Raw genomic sequence first — 19,438 nt, forward strand, 5'->3', positions numbered from 1 at the left:
TAACACTGGGGTACAGTACTGGTGGGGACAGGTCTGTCACTGTATAACACTGGGGTACAGTACTGGTGGGGACGGAGCTGTCACTGTATAACACTGGGGTACAGTACTGGTGGGGCAGGTCTGTCACTGTATAACACTGGGGTACAGTACTGGTGGGGACGGAGCTGTCACTGTATAACACTGGGGTACAGTACTGGTGGGGACGGAGCTGTCACTGTATAACACTGGGGTACAGTACTGGTGGGGACAGGTCTGTCACTTTATAACACTGGGGTACAGTACTGGTGGGGATGGAGCTGTCACTGTATAACACTGGGGTACAGTACTGGTGGGGACAGGTCTGTCACTGTATAACACTGGGGTACAGTACTGGTGGGGATGGAGCTGTCACTGTATAACACTGGGGTACAGTACTGGTGGGGCAGGTCTGTCACTGTATAACACTGGGGTACAGTACTGGTGGGGACAGGTCTGTCACTGTATAACACTGGGGTGCAGTACTGGGGTGGGGATGGGTCTGTCACTGTATAACACTGGGGTACAGTACAGTGGGGACGGGTCTGTCAGTGTATAACACTGGGGTGCAGTATAGGTGGACACAGGTCTGTCACTGTATAACACTGGGGTGCAGTACTGGTGGGGATAGGTCTGTCAGTGTATAACACTGGGGTGCAGTATAGGTGGACACAGGTCTGTCACTATAACACTGGGGTGCAGTACTGGTGGGGACAGGTCTGTCACTGTATAACACTGGGGTACAGTACTGGTGGGGATGGAGCTGTCACTGTATAACACTGGGGTACAGTACTGGTGGGGACAGGTCTGTCACTGTATAACACTGGGGTACAGTACTGGTGGGGACGGAGCTGTCACTGTATAACACTGGGGTGCAGTACTGGTGGTGACAAGTCTGTAGCTGTATAACACTGGGGTACACTACTGGTGGGGACAGGTCTGTCACTGTATAACACTGGGGTACAGTACTGGTGGGGACAAGTCTGTCACTGTATAACACTGGGGTACAGTACTGGTGGGGATGGAGCTGTCACTGTATAATACTGGGGTACAGTACTGGTGGGGATGGAGCTGTCACTGTATAACACTGGGGTACAGTACTGGTGGGGATGGAGCTGTCACTGTATAACACTGGGGTACAGTACTGGTGGGGACGGTGCTGTCACTGTATAACACTGGGGTACAGTACTGGTGGGGACGGAGCTGTCACTGTATAACACTGGGGTACAGTACTGGTGGGGACGGAGCTGTCACTGTATAACACTGGGGTACAGTACTGGTGGGGACGGAGCTGTCACTGTATAACACTGGGGTACAGTACTGGTGGGGACGGAGCTGTCACTGTATAACACTGGGGTACAGTTCTGGTGGGGACGGAGCTGTTACTGTATAACACTGGGGTACAGTTCTGGTGGGGACGGAGCTGTCACTGTATAACACTGGGGTACAGTACTGGTGGGGACAGGTCTGTCCCTGTATAACACTGGGGTACAGTACCGGTAAGGACGGGTCTGTCAGTGTATAACACTAGGGTGCAGTACTGGGGTGGGGATAGGTCTGTCACTGTATAACACTGGGGTGCAGTACTGGTGGGGACAGGTCTGTCACTGTATAACACTGGGGTACAGTACTGGTGGGGACAGGTCTGTCACTGTATAACACTGGGGTACAGTACTGGTGGGGATGGAGCTGTCACTGTATAACACTGGGGTGCAGTACTGGTGGGGACAGGTCTGTCACTGTATAACACTGGGGTACAGTACTGGTGGGGACAGGTCTGTCACTGTATAACACTGGGGTACAGTAAGGGTGGGGACAGGTCTGTCCCTGTATAACACTGGGGTGCAGTACTGGAGGGGACAGGTCTGTCACTGTATAACACTGGGGTACAGTACTGGTGGGGACAGGTCTGTCACTGTATAACACTGGGGTACAGTACTGGTGGGGACAGGTCTGTCACTGTATAACACTGGGGTACAGTACTGGTGGGGACAGGTCTGTCACTGTATAACACTGGGGTACAGTAAGGGTGGGGACAGGTCTGTCCCTGTATAACACTGGGGTGCAGTACTGGAGGGGACAGGTCTGTCACTGTATAACACTGGGGTACAGTACTGGTGGGGACAGGTCTGTCACTGTATAACACTGGGGTACAGTACCGGTGGGGACAGGTCTGACAATAAATGTCCAATCTCAACTCAACAAACTGTGAACCTCCTGCGAATCTCAACAGTGACCTCTGCATTTTACGCTGAAGGGATTTCAGCTCTCCCGCAGTGTCCGACTCCTCTTGAGGTGAATTGGCTTATGCTCTGGTGATGGTGTGGAGCGTCTTTTCTGTTGAGATACTACAAATGACTAAATGAGTGTTACTGGCAGTAAAAGTTTTGAACCAGGCCTGAAGTATCAGTTTTAAATGGATTTATTTTTGGCAGACAGTTTTAACAAGTCAAATCTAAGCGTGCTGATGAAGTGCTGCCCAACTGCTGCTTGTTTCAGCTTGTGACTTTGGATTTTACATTGGAACTGAGCGATTGTGTTCTATCAATCTGTAGAAGTGGAAAAATATATGCTTTTTAGAAAACTGTGGCAAGGCGGAACAGAATGAGTGCTCATTTTTTTGTCTGCTTGATGTTGATCGGATCTGGAAGTCTCTGTCATCCTGGGGTGATCTCTGGGATATTCCATTCCTCACTTACTCGGCACCAGCGCATGGCTTGGACAGGTGGAAGTGACCAGGGCTTGGGAAATCGCTTCCCGTTTAGTTATGGGGTTATGTCTGTGAGGCACTGAACAGTTTGGACTGATTTCCGTTTCACCAGCTGGGCAGAGGGTTAAAATGGGAAGGTACAGTTTGTTGGTTTACTCTGTGCTTTCACCAGCCAGGGCTCACTGTACGGCAGGTTTTCGAATTTGCCTCTCACTCAGAGAGGGTGTTGAGGAACTTGCTTTCTCCTGCCAAAGTTGTCAGCATGGAATTCATGTCAGCGACTGCCATGTTGGACCTTCCTGTTTGCAATGTCAGCGTGTTCCAGGGAGCCATAAGACAAGAGGATACTTGAGAGGGGTTGTGGACAATGTTGGGACTTAAAGAGTCTCGTACCAAGGAAGGCTGCTGTCCCTCATCCAAAATTGCTCCAAAATCGATCTGTGTATTCGCCAGGTCCAAAGAGTCGAGGGTACTCGACATCAGGTTGGGCTCCATGCTGGGCATCACCGCCTGAGGCTGGAGAGTACAGTCGCTTGGTGGCAAATGCATTGGCACGGGGTTGCCCATTTGAGACTTCCCGTGTTGCTTGAGGTCAGAGAAGAACAAGTGACTGCCTTGCAAGTGCCCTTGGCGACAAGCTCCTGGAGCCAGGCAGCTTGGCTGAGCTGGGTTTGTGGGAGCGGCTGCTTTGTGAGCAGGGTTCGTATGGGTTGGAGTGAGTGGGTACTGGAGCTGCTGTAGGGGCTGAAGGCTGTGCTGTCTGCCTCGGAGCTTCTGTGCTGTAGGAGGGTGAGGCACCATCCTTGGACTGAAACACTGAGCTCCTGCACTGACTGGCATCTTTGCTTGGACTGCAGTTGGAGGACTTAACAAATTCGGCTGGCTTTGGCAATTGGTGTACCTTAAAGCCATGTGTGGTGGACTTTGAGTTTGGCAGCTGTTTGGAGAAGAGCTGTGCATGGTTGGGCATAGACTGATGTCTGACCTGTCCATATTGACGGGCATTGGTGTTTCCGCGCTGGCACCCTTTGCTGGTTGGCCCCACATGAGTGCTTGCTGGGACTGGATGTAGTTCCTCACCATCATCTCTTTCACTTGTAGCATTGGTGTGTGAGCCCCAGTCCATCTGTCTTCCTCCAACGGGGGGCAGAGCTGCCTGATGCCCAAGGCTGCAGCAGAGTCTGGATGGCGAAAGTTGGCAGTCGCGCCATGTGGACTGGGCAGTGCATGCCTGGACTGGTTGTAATTCACTTGGGCTGCAAACAGCTGCTTTGGGTTTTGGTACAGGTTTAACATTGGCGCTGACTGCTGGGATGGCAAGGTAGGTTTCACTGGCTGCTCATACTCGGTGGGCATCCTCTGGTGTGTGGTCAACACAGCCTGGGGATTCAGGGGCATGTCCAAATGATCCTGGCTGAGCATCATGGGGGTTTGGGATGACTGTGGATTCAGGTGGACCTGCCTCAGGCACGGATTGGGATGGGAAAGGTTTTGCTGGACACTGCGGGCGTTCGGAATCTCAGCAATATCCATACTTCCCGTGCTTACCTCATTCCACTGGATGGGCATGTTGTTTGCCTCCAAACATTCCTGGTTCGGGAATGGTGTGTCGTATTGATTCATTGGACACTGACGGCCATTGTAGGGTTGGAGTGATGTGTTTCTGGCCATTAAGCCCTGGTTGAAAGAGCTCTGTGTGGTTTCCAGATTTCCGTTGGAGTTAGCGGAGAGATTCCGGCTGGGAAAATCCATGTCGCTGTGAGACCTGGGCGCTTGGTTGGGGTAAAGGTGATTTAAGGGAGCCATGTTGGCCTCTGGATAGTTACTATAGAGTGCCATGTCATCAGGTAACCCCAGGCTGGCTGGATGGGATGTATCCATGGCGAAGGTCTCCATGGCGACATTTTCAGTAATGCTGAGTGGCCGAGGCGAATGGATGTGCCCACAGAGGTTGGAGGTGGAACCTGAAGAATGCTGCAGTTGGCAGTGCCGCCTTGCCACTGGATGCATGTGGTGGAGGTTGTGGAGCCGTGGCACTTTGGACACCAACTGGGTCTCAGCCACTGGTTTACTGATGCCAGGGATCTCAGGGGCTTTCAGTACCCCTGCCCCGTAGCCACAGGAGCCTCCTTCCCCACTGTTCGGGCACTCCAGTCCATCAGGTGGGAACAGGGCAAGGTTGGTGTGATCCCTGGCATGTGCGGGCCTGGCGTTCATGCCCGCGTGTTCCGCAGTCACTAAGGGGGTGGGTGGTGGGCCACCAGTGGCAGCGGCGTACTTGGTTTTGAGGTGGTATAGCTGCGCTGGCGAGAGGTTGGGCAGGGCTGGGCAGGTGGCAGATGGTGCCATCTCGCCATATCTCTGCAAGGCATCAGGAGAGGTGGGAGGGTAGCCCGCGGAGGATGTGCCGTCATTAGCATGGCCCCCGAGCAGGGAGCTATCGCTGGACCGTCGACTCGGCAGGTAAGGAGTTACAACCGATGAGCGGCGGCTGACGGTGTAGGCGGAGCTGATGGTGCTGTTGGTGCTACCTCGCCGCTCCAGCAGGGGGCTCCAGCCTGCTGTGTTCACGATCCGGTGACAAGGCAGCGTGGAGAGCTCACTCACGGAGCTTTGTCCGAGTGAACCTATAAGGCAGAAGGCAGCACAGGTTACAGTAACCCCTTCCCAACAGAGAGGTACACGCGCACACTGCCCATGAGACAGAGCGGCACTGTCTGACCTGCCCTCTGCCCCTAAACCCAGGCCCCTGACCCTTGACCCCAGTCCCCAGCACCCTGCCCCCACCTCCTCCCCTTGACCACAACCCCTGATATCATCCCCCCTACTCTTTGATCCCTGACCCCAGCCCTGCCCCTTGACCATAGCACCTTGACCCCAGCCCCAACCCCTGACCTCAGCTCCCTGCTCCTTGACCCCAGCACCCTGCCACGAGAACCAGGAGCAGGAGTAGGCCGTTGGGCCCAATTGAACCTGCTCCACCATTCAATACGATCATGGCGGATCTTCTTTGTGGCCTCAGCTCCACTAACCCGCCCAGTCACCGTAACCCTCAATCCCTTCACTGCTCAGAAATCTATCTCTTGCCACCTTAAAACCATTCGATGAGGTAACCTCGACTGCTTCACAGGGCAGGGGAATTCCACAGATTCACAGCCCGCTGGATGAAGGAGTTCCTCCTCAACACAGTCTGACATCTGCTCCCCCTCATTTTGAGGCTAAGCCCCTTCTAGTTTCACCCACTAGTGGAAACAATGCCCCCCCCCACCGGCTTTTATTTCCCTGCCCCCAGCCTCCTGCTCTCTGAGTCTCGCCCCCTTGTGCCCCCGTGTGTGCCCTCGTGCCCCCTTTGCTCACCGCTGCCTTGTATGGAGGGGAGCTTCAGCCCTCGCGATGCAGCTGTGCCTTTACGGCTTTGCCTCAGCTTCCCGATTTTCAGGTTGGCCAGTCGCTGGAGTGCCGTGACATTCCTCCTCAGCCTGGCATCAGGCATCCGGGCCGTGGAGTCTACCGAGGCAGCGTCTTCAACGTTGGTTAGATCCTCGGAGCTGCCCCCACCGTTGGCATTCATCTCCACGCCACTGTCATTGTTGTTGGCACTTCCTGGCAGAGAGCTTTCACTGCTGCTGGGCGAGTGGTCTCCAGGGCTGCTCTCGAAGGTCTGAACGGCAAGGAAAGGAGCAGCTGGGTTTCTCTGCATTTCCCAGGAGTCGCCCGCTTTGTCCCCGTGCCAGGGCCCTACCCAGCTGCTTTAACCATGGGCCCAGCCTCACACAATACACACCTGGAAGGGTGGGGAGGTATGACCTGTGATGGCACAGCCACCCTCTCCTGTAGGTATGGTGCCCTCCCTCCAACTGCATCACCTGACATCATGACCATCTGCCTGGCGCAGTGTTAGGCACCAACTGTTCTGTGGTGCAACAGACTGGAATGCCAATGCATTGCACCAGTTTGAACATGGAAAGAACATCAACCAGTGCAGCACAGGAACAGGCCCTTTCGCCCATGATATTGTGCCAAACATGATGCCAATGTAAACTAATCCCTTCTGCCTGCCCTTAGTCCATATCCCTTTGTTCCTTGCATATTCATGAGCTTATCTAGATGTCCCTTCAATCTCCCTATAGTATCTGCCTCCCTCATCACCCGCGGCAACACGTTCCACGCTCCTGCCACACTCTGTGTTAAAAAACATGCCCCTCACATCTCCTTTCAATTTTTTGAAGGGTCACTGGACTCAAAACATTAGCTCTGCTTTCTCGCCACTAATGCTGCCAAACCTGCTGAGCTTTTCCAGCGATTTCCATTTTTGTCCTTTGAACTTACCCCCTCTCACCCTAAAGGCATGCCCCCTAGTTTTAGACATTACAATTCTGGAATCAATTTTCTGACCATCAACCCTATCTATGTGTCTCATAATTTTAACAACTTCTATCAAGTCTCTCCTCAGCCTCCACCACTCCAGAGAAAACAACCTGAGTTTTTCCAGCCTCTCCTTATAGCTCATGTCCTCTAATCCAAGCAGCATCCTGGTAAACCTCTTCTGCAACCTCTCCAAACCTTCCACATTCTTTCCGTAATGTGGTGGCCAGAATTGAATGCAATACTCCGAGAGTAGCCTAACCAATGTTTTATAAAGCTGCAAATGACATCTGACTCTTGTACCTAATTCCCTAACCAATAAAGGCGAGTATGCCGTATGCCTCCTTTACTTGGCCACTTTCAGGGAGCTATGGACTTGAACCCCAAGATCCCTCTGTCCATCAATGCTGTTCAGGGTCCTGCCATTAACCAGACACTTTTCCTTAACATTCCTCCCAAAGTGCAGCACCTCACACTTACCCAGATTAAACTCCATCTGCCATTTCTCCGCCCATATCTGCAACTGATCTCTATCCTGCTGTATCCTTTGACACCTCCTGTATTATCCACAACTCCACCGATCTTTGTGTCATCTGCAAACATATTAACCCACCCTCTACATTTTCATCCAAGTCATTTAGATATATCACTAACATCAGAGGTCCCAGTACGGATCCCTGTGGGGCATCACTAGTCATAGACCTCCAGCCTGGAAAACACCCTTCTGCCACTACCCTCTGTCTTCTCTGGGCAAGCCAATTCTGAATCCAAATGGCCAAGTCACTGTGGATCCCATGGACCTTAATCTTCTGGATGAGCCTACCATGAGGGACCTTGTTGAAAGCCTCCCTAAACTCCATGTAGACAACATCCACTGTTCTACCCTTATCGACCACCTTCGTCACCCCCTCGAAAAATTCACCTCAGGTTGAAGTGGAGAGGGGCACTGCCAATTCTGATGGGAGCCTGGCATGTCGGCAATCTGCTATGATCAATCACCAATGTCACTCCCATTGGCAGCTTTGAGACACCAGTGTGGCAGTTGTGGGTGTGCCTGGCCCTAGTGGGTGAAACCTTCACCTCTGATTGAAAAGGCTCTGGATTCAAGTCCCACAGTATGGCATGAGACACCCAGGCTGATCCTCCTGTGCAGCTCTGTTGGTCTTTCAGTACACTGACGGCCATACCTGCCTGCTATTTCAACCCAGTGTTTATCCCTCAAGCAACCAAAACAGAGTTATGCAGATAATCAAAACTCAGAGTTAGCCATATTCACAAGAAGCATTAGCAGCATACAGATACCAGCCTATGATAAGGCCATTAGATTTAGGAGCAGAAATTAGGCCATTCAGCCCATCGTGTCTGCTCTGCCATTCAATCATGGCTGATAAGATTCTCAACCCCATTCTCCGTCTTTCTCCCCTTTATCCCCAAGAACAATCTCAGTCTTAAATCTACTCAATGACCCGGCCCCCACAGCCTTCTGTGGTGATGAATTCCATCGATTCCCCACTCTTTGGCTGAAGAAGTTTCTCCTTGTCTCCATTCTAAAAGGTCTTCCCTTTACTCTGAGGCTGTGCCCTTGAGCCCTCATCTCTCCTACCAATGGAAACATCTCCCCAATGTCCGTTCTGTCGACAGGTGGCATCATTCCTGAAAAGTGCCAACTCAGTCAGATACCAGACACTGTTGGGTATCCCATAGGACCACAGCCCAGAACGAGTCACCAGGAAGGGGTAACTTGTCCCGATGTGCAGTCACTTTCTCCCCAACAACAAACTGCCTGTAGCGATCTTTCCTGAGGTGCCTTTGCCAGTAGTGACAAGTGTGGGCACCATCTCCCTTCACTTGCTGCCATTGCACTGCACGCAAACATGCCGCTGATGGAGTGAGAGGAGAGCGTTTACCCTGGCACCAGCTGTACCCAAAACGGAATGCACATGAGCTCACGTTCTTACCATGGTCGTGTCGGGCACCATGAATGTGTGCTGCAGGAAGTCTTTATTGGCAGCATAGCTGCCTTCATCATGGGGAGCATCTCCATCCTGTCCTGGCAGTGGTCTCGCTCCGTCTTGCGCTGTGGATGGCCTGGCATTGATGTCCCCACGCTGCTTCTTCGTTATGTGTGCCTCAGGTCCATGTACAGTCTTCACATGCTTCCGGAGTGAGCTGGGGTCAGTGTATCGTTTGGTGCAGTATGGAATCTTACAGATATACGGTTTCTGTTGACCGAATGGACAAAATGATTAGCTCTTGGTCGGCGGGGGTGGGGGTGGGGGGGGGGGGGGGGAAGGGAAGGGAGGTGTGAAGGGGTTTCCCAAACTGATGAGGATTTGAAGCGTGAGTCAGCTCTGAGCTGCTTCCTGGCAGAATTCGGGCTAGCTCAGTCAACTGTGTCACACACAGACAGGACCTGACAGCACACTGACACCTGAAGATTTTGCTTCACTTTGGTTCGAGGTTGTGATGCAGGGCTTAAGGAGATCTGGGCAGTAGTTGGGATTCCACCTCATGGTTAACTGACCAAAGCGGGAGAAACTCAGCAGGTCTGGCAGGATGTGTGGAGAGAGAAACCAAGTTCATGTTTTGACTCCAAATGAGCCTTCTTCAGAATCTGAGGGTGTGGGAAAATAGGTTTTGTTTCTATTTTTGACCTATTTTCCAGCTCCTTTCAGTTTTAAATAAGAGTCACACTGGACTCGAAACTCTGTTCCTCTGCTCCAGAGGGCTGTGGATTGTTGGTGTTTGAGTACATTCATGCCAGATATGTTTAGATACAAAAGGGGACAGTGCAGGAAGTTGAGGTCAAAGGTCAGGCATGATCTTAGATTAGATTACCTGCAGTATGCAGGCAACAAGTCAATGCCAACCCTCTGAAGAGTAACCCAACCAGACTCATTCCTCTACCCAACCAATGCAGCTAACACTCTGGGCAATTTAACATGGCCAATTCACCTGGCCTGCACACCTTTGGATTGTGGGAGGAAACTGGAGCACCCGGAGGAAACCCACACAGACACGGGGAGAATGGGCAAACTCCACACAGTCGTGCAAGGTGGGAATCGAACCCAGGTCTCCGACACTGTAAGGCAACACTGCTAACCACTGCGCCACCATGCCACCCCATCTTGTGGATTGACAGAGTACATCAAGGGGACATCTTGCCTACTCCTGCTTCTCCTTCTTATTTCCTCATCAAAGGTTGACAACGTGTGTGAGTTCATTCATAAATCTTTCGACAACGCTCCCATTAATGGGGAATAAGGTGCACAAAGCCCAGCTCGATGCAGTACTGCTTTGACAGAGTTGCCTAGTTTTGGGGAATTTGGCAGGTGAGGGAAGAGGTACTGTTCTGGTCATTAATGCAGCGCTGAACACTGAGGAAGTCAGATACCCGCAGGCTGAAGACCAGAGGCTAAGCAGGTAAGTGACTGATCAGGTTTTTTCCTCCAACCTCGCACAGGGAAATGTAAGCACGGTCTTAAATGTAAAAGGTTAAATGACTTTAAATACAGAGAATCCTGGATCGGAATTTCTCAAGGACAAACTCTAGTTAAATACAGCAAAAACAAAGATGGCGGAGTTGCTGATGTGCTGCAGTCGTAGTGTGTTGGTGTTGCTGGACAGCTGTGTGAACCACAACATCCACATGTGCAGGAAGTCTCTGCAGCTCCAGCAACATCTGCTCTCAGCTGGTAAGCTGGAGTCAATGAGCTTCCAACCCTGCAATACATGACCGAGGGGAAAGTTATCCCGATACTTTGTGCTTGGAGATAGTCATGTGAGCAGGGGTTCTGGTGATGAGGGCAGGATGAGCAGCTTCAATGTTATTGCTTTCGAAGTATCGATGACTAAAAGTTTTAGCTCAGTATTTCTACACCATGCACTTGCCCAACCCCTGGAGATCACCCATCAGGTCAGATGCTCATTCGTGTCGGGCAGATCTGATCAGAGAGTGAATATGTGGCTCAGATTGGCGTGGGAGAAATGGCTTTTAACTGACGGGGCCCTGGCACCAGCCCTGCAGCAAGTCGGGACAGGCTTCATCGGAACTCCAATGGGACCAGTGTCCCAGTGAGATGTCTAACTCAGGCCATAGAGAGCACCTTAGCCTGAATAGTGGGGAGTGGGAGGGAAGGACCAAAATTCAAAAAGTTAACAAGAAAGGACAAGAATTAATATCAGGATAGCAATTCGGCTAATGATAACCAGAGTGTGTCCAGAAGGCTTAGAGTGCACAAACATAATAGTGTAGCAGGAAATATGGTCAAAGCAGTGACATATAGACAAAAGCCAGAATACATGCAGCATTCAGAACAAGGTGGGTCAAACCGATAATACAAATAATCTGATACTCATCATAGAGACCTGAGGGCAAAGTGATCAGTCTTAAGATTTGAATATTCAAAGGGGTTTTGGAAGGACAGGCAGCTAGGAAATAGAGATGGGGTTAGTTTTGATGATAAAGGGTGAGATCATTAGATCTTGGTTTGAAAGGTCAAGACTAGAATCAGATGTAAATCGTGTAAAATGGCAGCATGCTGCTGTGCAGAGGGACCTGGGTGTCCCTGTACATGAATCACAGAGGGTTGCAACAGCTCATTAGGAAGGCAAATGGAATTTTGTCATGATTGGTAAAGGGATTGAGTTTAAAAGCAGGGAGGTTATGTTGCAGCTGTACAAGGTGCTGGTGAGACTACACCTGGAGTACTGTGTGCAGGTTTGGTCGCCTTACTTGAGAAAGGACGTGCTGGCACTGGAGGGAGTGCAGAAGAGGTTCATGAGGTTGATTCCAGAGTTGAGGGGGTTGGCCTTTGAGGAGAAACTGAGTAGACTGGGATTATATTCATTGGAATTTAGATGAATGAGGAGGGATCTTAGAGAAACATATAAAATTATGAAGGGAATAAATAGGATAAAAGCAGAGAGGATATTTTCACTGGCGGGTGAAACCAGAAGTAGGGGCACAGCCTCAAAATGAGGGGGAGCAGATGTCAGACTGGGTTGAGGAGGAACTTCTTCACCCAAAGGGGTTGTGAATCTGTGGAATTCCCTGCCCAGCTGAGGATACAATGTTTTTAAGGCAACGATAGAGAGACTTTTGAACAGTAAAGAAAGGTTATGGTGAGTGGGCATGTCAGTGGAGTTGTGTCCACGATCTTATTGAATGGCGAGGCAGGCTCGATGGACAAGATGGCCTACTCCTGCTCCTGGTTCTTATGTTTGGATGGAGATGAAAAATAGAAATGGAAGGGAATCACTGTAGGAGTGGTTGATACATCCCAGATTGCATCTACACTCTAGAACAGATATACATCAAGGAATAATGGAGGTTTGTAAGAAACATCCTGCAGTAATTGTGGGGGTTTTTAATTATAGTTTGTATGTATCAAATTGGTAAAATAGTTTTTAAGATTAGCTCACTATTTGCAATAGTTTCTGGGAACAATACATTCTGGAACCAACCAGGGAATAGGTGGGGATTAATTAATGACCTCATAGCTAAGGATCCTCTAGGTGATCATAACATGAGAGATTTTCACATTCAGTTTGAGGATGAGGAATTTGGGTCTGAAACCTATGTCTTAAACTTAAATATATTCCACTTTATGAGAAAGACATATCGTCTGGAGCTAACTCAGGAAATTGAGGATGGTGTCAAATTGAAAGATAGGATACGTAACACGGGGGTGGGGGAGAGGGGGGCGGGGCGGTGGCATGGTGGCTCAGTGGTTAGCACTGCTGCCTCACAGCTGCAGGGACCTGGTTCAATTCCAGCCTTGGGTGACTGTCTGTGTGGAGTTTGCACATTCTCCCCATGTCTGCGTGGGGGTGCTCCGGTTTCATAGTCCAAAGATGTGGAGGTTAAGGTGAATTGGCCATGCTAAATTTCCCATAGTGTTCAGGGATGTGTGGGTTAGGGTGGATTGGTCGGAGTAAGGATAATAGGGTGGGGGAATGGGTCTGGGTGGGTTGCTCCTCAGAGGGTTGGTGTGGGCTTGTTGGTCTGGAGGGCCTGTTTCCACACTGTGGGGATTATACGAATTTTAGTGACAGATCAGTCGACTGGGAAAATCTTAGAAACCAGCAAAAGATATCTAAAACAAACAGATTGGGTTTTAATTTAGATTGGGTGGCACAGTAGTTAGCACTGCTGCCTCACAGCGCCAGAGACCTGGGTTCAATTCCCGCCTCAGGCGACTGACTGTGTGGAGTTTGCACATTCTCCCCGTGTCTGCGTGGGTTTCCTCCGGGTGCTCCGGTTTCCTCCCACAGTCCAAAAATGTGCAGGTTAGGTGAATTGGCCATGCTAAACTGTCTGTAGTGTTAGGTGAAGGGGTAAATGTATGGGTCTGGGTGGTATGCAGGTCGGTGTGGATGTGTTGGGCCAAAGGGCCTGTTTCCACACTGTAAGTAATCTAATCTAATCTAATCTAATGAGCATAAATAACTTGAAAGTGATGTCACATGTAGACAGGGGGATGAAGAAGGTGATTAGCATGCTTGCCTTCATTGCTCAGCCCTTTGAGTGTGGGATTTGGGGACGTCATGTTAAGGTTGTTCAGGACATTGATGAGACCTCTTCTGGAGAACTGTGTCCAGTTCTGATCGTCCTGCTTTTAGGAAGGATATTATTAAATTGGAGAGAGCTCAGAATAGATTTACAAAGATGTTATCTGGACTGGAGCGTTTGTGTTATAAGGAGAGGCTGGTTAGGCTGGGACTTTGGTTCCTTGCATGTAGGAGTGACCTTATAGAGGTTTATAAAATCATGAGGGGCATAGATAAGGTGAACAGTCTTTTCCCTCGCGTGGGGGAGTTCAAAACTAGGGGGCACAATTTTATGGTGAGAGGGGAAAGATTGAAAAGGGACCTGAGGGGTAACTTTTTCATGCAGAGGGTGGTGAATGAACTGCCAGAGGAAGGGGTAGATGCAGGTACAGTTACAAAGACTTTTGGACAGGTACACGAACAGGAAAGGTTTGGAGAGAAATGGACCAAATGCAGGCAAGTGGGACTAGTTTAGTTTGAGGAACCTGGTTGGCATGGATGGGTTGGACCGAAGGGTCTGTTTCCGTGCTGGATGACTCTGTGACTAACCAGAAGTTTAAAACCAGATAGTAAGGACTTCTACAGTTATATCCAGAGGAAAGAGTTGCTAAAGTTACTGAGAGAGTGAGACAAGGGAACCAATAATAAGATACAAGGAAAGGCAGACTTTGAACAAGGATTTTGTATCTGTCTTCATGGTAGTAAACACAAAAGGCATCCCAAGAACAATCGAAAATCAAGAGGGCAAAAGGAAGGGAGGGACTGCAAACAGTTACAGTGACTGAGAAAAACGATTGAGAAACTAAATGGGGCTTAGGGCTGACAATTCTCCTGGACCTGATGACCTGCACCCTCGGCTCTCAACAGAGGTGGTTACAGAGATAATGGACAGATTTAGTTATCATCTTCCAAAATTTCCTGGATTCTGGAATGGTCCCAGCAGACTGGAAAACTGCAAATGTAACATCTCAAGAAAGGAGGGGGACAGAAAGCCAGAGGGTCGAAGCCAGTTAGTCTGACATCCATCGTTGGGAAAGTACTGCAATCAGTTATTATGGAAGTCGTAGAAAGACATTTTGAAAACCATGATGCAATCAGGCAGAGTCAACATGATTTTATAAAAAGGGAATTGTATATGACACAAGTTTGTTAAGGCCAAATCAGGCTTAAAGGACTGACTGGAATTTTGTGACAAGGTAACAGGAAGGTTGATCAGTGATGTGATGTACACGGATTTCCAAACGTCTGTTTGATATAGTGCAGCACAAGAGATTTGTGAGTATAGTTTGAACCCATGGAATAAAAGGGGCAGCAACACTATCATGATGCGGCTCCTTTAACAAGATTGGTTGTTCTTGGTTTTTTAATCAAAGTATTTAAGGACACAGGTTCTGAAATGTCTGGGGGTGGAAGAGGTGACTTTGGGGTTTTGCGGAAGGTGATTAAGTCCAAGCTGCTGGGATTAGCAGACATGTTGGAGCTGGATCTACCTCTGTCCATGAGGAAAGGAGAGATCATTACAGCAAGAGCTCAGCATTGAAATTTGCTGGAAACACCATCTGAATCTTTAGGTGTGGCTAACATTCAGTTGAAAATGAAGCAACTTGAGGTAGAGGCAAAAGACAAGGGCAACAGAAATGAAACAGTTTGAAATGTGATTAAAAACAGAGGAAAGAGAGAGAGAGAAAAGGAGAGATAGGGAATGAAGAAAGAAAGGGAGTTTGAACTTCAGAAATTGGACAGGCACTTAGACAGGAAGGTCAGCTTAACAGGATGGAGGTGAAGGCTGAAGGTAAGCTCAGTGAGGAAGAGAGTGAGGATGAGCAAACCAGAACAGCCAAAGGCCTGGTGGGGATCTGTTTAAATATATTCAAGCATTGCCTCAATTTGATGAGAACAATGTGGAAGTGTTTTTCATCTCATTTGAAAAGGTGGCTAAACAAATGCAGTGGCCGGTGACCATGTGGGTTTTGTTGATCTAAACAAAACTTGTAGGTAGAGCTAGTGAGGTATTTGCATCCCTATCAGAGGAGGTATCTGGGGAGTATGAGGAAGTGAAGAAAGCCATCTTAAGTACATATGAGTTTGTGCCAGAAGCCGACAGACAATGTTTCAGGAATCTAAGGAGGGATCCTCATTAAACATACATTGAGTTTGAAAGGATCAAAGTAATCTTGATCGGTGGATAAGGGCATGAAGATTAGAGCAAACCCATGACCCTCTAAGAGAGATAGTTATTTTGGAGGAGTTCAAAAATTCACTTCTGAAATAGTGAGAACTCATGTATAAGGACAGAGAGTTAAAACAGCAAGATTAGCAGCTGAAATGGTTGATGGTTATGAGTTCGTCTATAATTCAAAGTTTGGCTTCCAAAATCAATTTCAATCCATGGGGAAAAGAGAAATCCTCGTGCAGAGATAGAAAGGTAGATCTTGGTAAAGATCATAAGGATAACTTACCACAGGGTAAAAAGGAAACCCTTGCAAGGGAAAGAGAAGTTAAAACGCTCCAGTGTTTTCACTGCAATAAAGCAGGCCACATGAAATCACAGTGTTGGTGGGTTAGGAAAAGCACTGGGAAAACGGATGTTGGAAAACAGGATAAGCCAGTGAATTTTGTTGGAGTGGTAACAGAGAGCACAGTGGAGACTAGAAAGCTGCACCAGAATGTACAAGCTGGTCAGAGGTTGTTAAGGAGGAAGTGCCAGATCTTCTTAAACCATTTACCTGCCAAGGTAAAGTTTACTCACATAGGCCAGGAGCAGCAGGTAAAGAGGTTATAATATTAAGAGACACAGGATCCTCTCAATCTGTGATGCTGAAAGATAAGGAGATAGGTACCTCTGAAGGACTATTGCAACAAAAGGTGCTAGTGACGGGAATGCACAGTGAGACAAGAATTATGTAAAGTGAGGTTAGAGTGTGTAGTGAAGAGTGGAGAAGTCCTGGTCAGAGTACTGAACAAACTCTCAATTCTAGCAATATAATTTGTCCTTGCTACCGATGTAGCTGGTTCACAGGTAGGAGTGCTGCCTACTGTGGTTGAAAAGCCAGTGGAAACTCAAGCAACTGAACTACTGTAGGACATATATCCTGGGATTTTTTCCTGCCTCTGTGGTAATGAGGTCACAAAGTCACCAGCTGAAACAGGAGAGATCAAAGAATACAGATAAGAAAGTTGAAGTGGAATTAGCAGAGATCCTGTCTGATCAGATGGTGGAGACAAACCAGAAACAGATAGATGACACAGCAGACATCTTTAGCTCAGAGAAATTAACTGATTTACAGCAGAAAGATGAAAATTTAAAGCAATTGTATCAAAAGGCAGAGACAGAAAAATAATCCAAATGTATCCCTGAATATTATTATCTTAAAAATGATGTTTTAATGAGGAAATGGAGACCATCACATATTCAGGCAGATGAGACATGGACAGAAGTTCATTAAATCGTGTTGCCAGTGGGTTTGTGAAAAGAGGATCTGCGAGTGGTGCATGAGCTGCCACTAGGGGTCAGCCAGGAGCAAGAAAAACTCAAGCTCAAATAAAAACATGTTTACTGGTCTGGACTGCACGCTGATGGAGGGGAATTTTGCCAGTCGTGTCACACATGTCAGGTAATTGGAAACGCACAGGCAGTAATAAAACCCACACCTTTAATACCTATTCCTGCTTTTGAGGAACCTTTTACAAGAGTCTTAACTGATTACGTTGGACCTCTACCTCAAACAATCAGTATTTGTTAACAATAATGGATGTGTCCATGAGATTTCCAGAGGCCATTCTAGAATGCAACATCACAGCTAAAAGGAGTGTAGAGGAATTACTCACATTTTTCACTAGGTACAGACTACCCACAGAGATACAATCAGATCAAGGGTCAAACTTCACATCGAAATTAGTCAAGGAAGTTATGGACAGCTGAGGAATAAAACAATTCAAATCTACTGGGTACCATCCAGAGTAAAAAGGAGGCATCAGACACTAAAGACCATGTTGGGGGTTTATAGTCATGACTATCCAAAAGCTTGGGATAAAGGAATTCTGTTTGTATGTTTGTGATCAGCAATGCACCAAATGAATCAACCAAATTCAGTCCATTTGAATTAGTGTTTGGGCATGAAGTGAGATGACCCCTTCATGTAAGGGGTGACATGGTGGCTCAGTGGTTAGCACTGCTGCCTCACAGCGCCAGAGACCCGGGTTTGATTCCAGCCTCGGGCGACTGTGTGGAGTTTGCCATATTCTCCCTGTGTCTGTGTGGGTTTCCTCTGGGTACTCTAGTTTCCTCCCACAGTCCAAAGATCTGCAGGTTAGGTGAATTGGCCATGCTAAATTGCCTGTAGTATTCAGGGATTTGTAGGTTAGGTGCATTAGTCATAGAGATGTACAGCACGGAAACAGACCCTTCGGCCCAACCCGTCCATGCCGACCAGATATCCCAACCCAATCTAGTCCGACCTGCCAACACTTGGCCCATATCCCTCCAAACCCTTCCTATTCATATACCCATCCAAATGCCTCTTAAATGTTGCAATTGTACCAGCCTCCACCACTTCCTCTGGCAGCTCATTCCATACATGTGTCACCCTTAGGTCTCTTTTATATCTTTCCCCTCTCACCCTAAACCTATGCCCTCTAGCTCTGGACTCCCTGACTTTGTCTATTTACCATGCCCCTCATAATTTTGTAAACCTTTATAAGGTCACCCCTCAGCTCCAGGGAAAACAGCCCCAGCCTGTTCAGCCTCTCCCTATAGCTCAAATCCTCCAACCCTGGCAACATCCTTGTAAATCTTTTCTGAACCCTTTCAAGTTTCACAACATCTTTCTGATAGGAAGGAGACCGGAATTGCATGTAATATTCCAACAGTGGCCTAACCAGTGTCCTGTACAGCGGCAACATGACCTCCCAACTCCTGTACTCAATACTCTGACCAATAAAGGAAAGTATACCAAATACCTTCGTCACTATCCTATCTACCTGCAACTCCACTTTCAAGGAGCTATGAACCTGCACTCCAAGGTGTCTTTCTTCAGCAACACTCCCTAGGACCTTACCATTAAGTGTATAAGTCATGGGAAATATAGAATAATAGGGTAGGTGAATGGGTCTGGGTGGGATATTCTTCATAGGGTTGGGGTGGACTTGTTGGGCCGAATGGCCTGTTTCTACACTGTTGGAATTCTATGATCACTAAAATTGATTAAGGAGAAAGTGGTAAGTCAGAATTCAGAGTCCACATATTTGGACTAATTGTCAGATTTTGGGGAACGATTAAATTGAACAGTGGAGTTGGTTAGACAGCATTTAAAAGTATCACAGCATACAATGAAACAGGAAGCAGACAAGAAATCAAGAACTCACAATTTTTGCTACCGATAAGGTGTTAGTGTTACTTCCAGTGATAGGTGGACCTTTAAAAGCAAGGTTTAGTGGACCTTATCAAGTCGAAAGGGGATTGAGTGAGGTGAACTATTTGATAAGGACTCCAGACAGAAAGAAATATCCTGTGAATATGCTCAAAAGGTACTTTGACAGGGAAGGAAGTCAAAAGGAGACTGTGTTATTGGTTACAACACAGAGGGAAGCACCAAGTTCAGAGGATTCTGAATTTTTCCAATTAAACTGGACAATGAGGGAGTTGTCAAAAATTTGGATAAAATTTTGAGTTACCTTTCAGAGTAAAATCAAAATAACCTGAAACAATTATTACTATCACATGGGGAGATATGTGGGAATAAGCTGGGAAGTACTAACCTAATTATACATGATGTAAATATCAGAGATGCTGTTCTG

At 48.1% G+C, this 19,438-nt stretch overlaps 1 protein-coding gene across 5 annotated transcripts in view; it reads right to left on the bottom strand.

The window, feature by feature from the left end:
- Positions 1-2,003: 2,003 nt before the first annotated feature.
- LOC140471264 (zinc finger protein GLI1-like) overlaps positions 2,004-19,438 on the bottom strand; it is a 255,655-nt gene continuing 238,220 nt past the window's right edge. For all 5 annotated transcript variants that reach the window (XM_072567227.1, XM_072567229.1, XM_072567226.1 and 2 more), the window contains 3 exons: positions 9,049-9,312; positions 6,083-6,386; positions 2,004-5,352 (listed from right to left, as the gene is read on the bottom strand). In XM_072567227.1, the coding sequence (XP_072423328.1) occupies positions 2,936-5,352; positions 6,083-6,386; positions 9,049-9,312 (2,985 nt within the window). In that variant the 3' untranslated portion in view covers positions 2,004-2,935. The remainder of the gene's footprint in view (positions 5,353-6,082; positions 6,387-9,048; positions 9,313-19,438) is intronic.

The sequence above is a fragment of the Chiloscyllium punctatum genome, chromosome X (assembly GCF_047496795.1).
Source record: "Chiloscyllium punctatum isolate Juve2018m chromosome X, sChiPun1.3, whole genome shotgun sequence".
NCBI classification, from domain to species: Eukaryota; Metazoa; Chordata; class Chondrichthyes; order Orectolobiformes; family Hemiscylliidae; genus Chiloscyllium; species Chiloscyllium punctatum.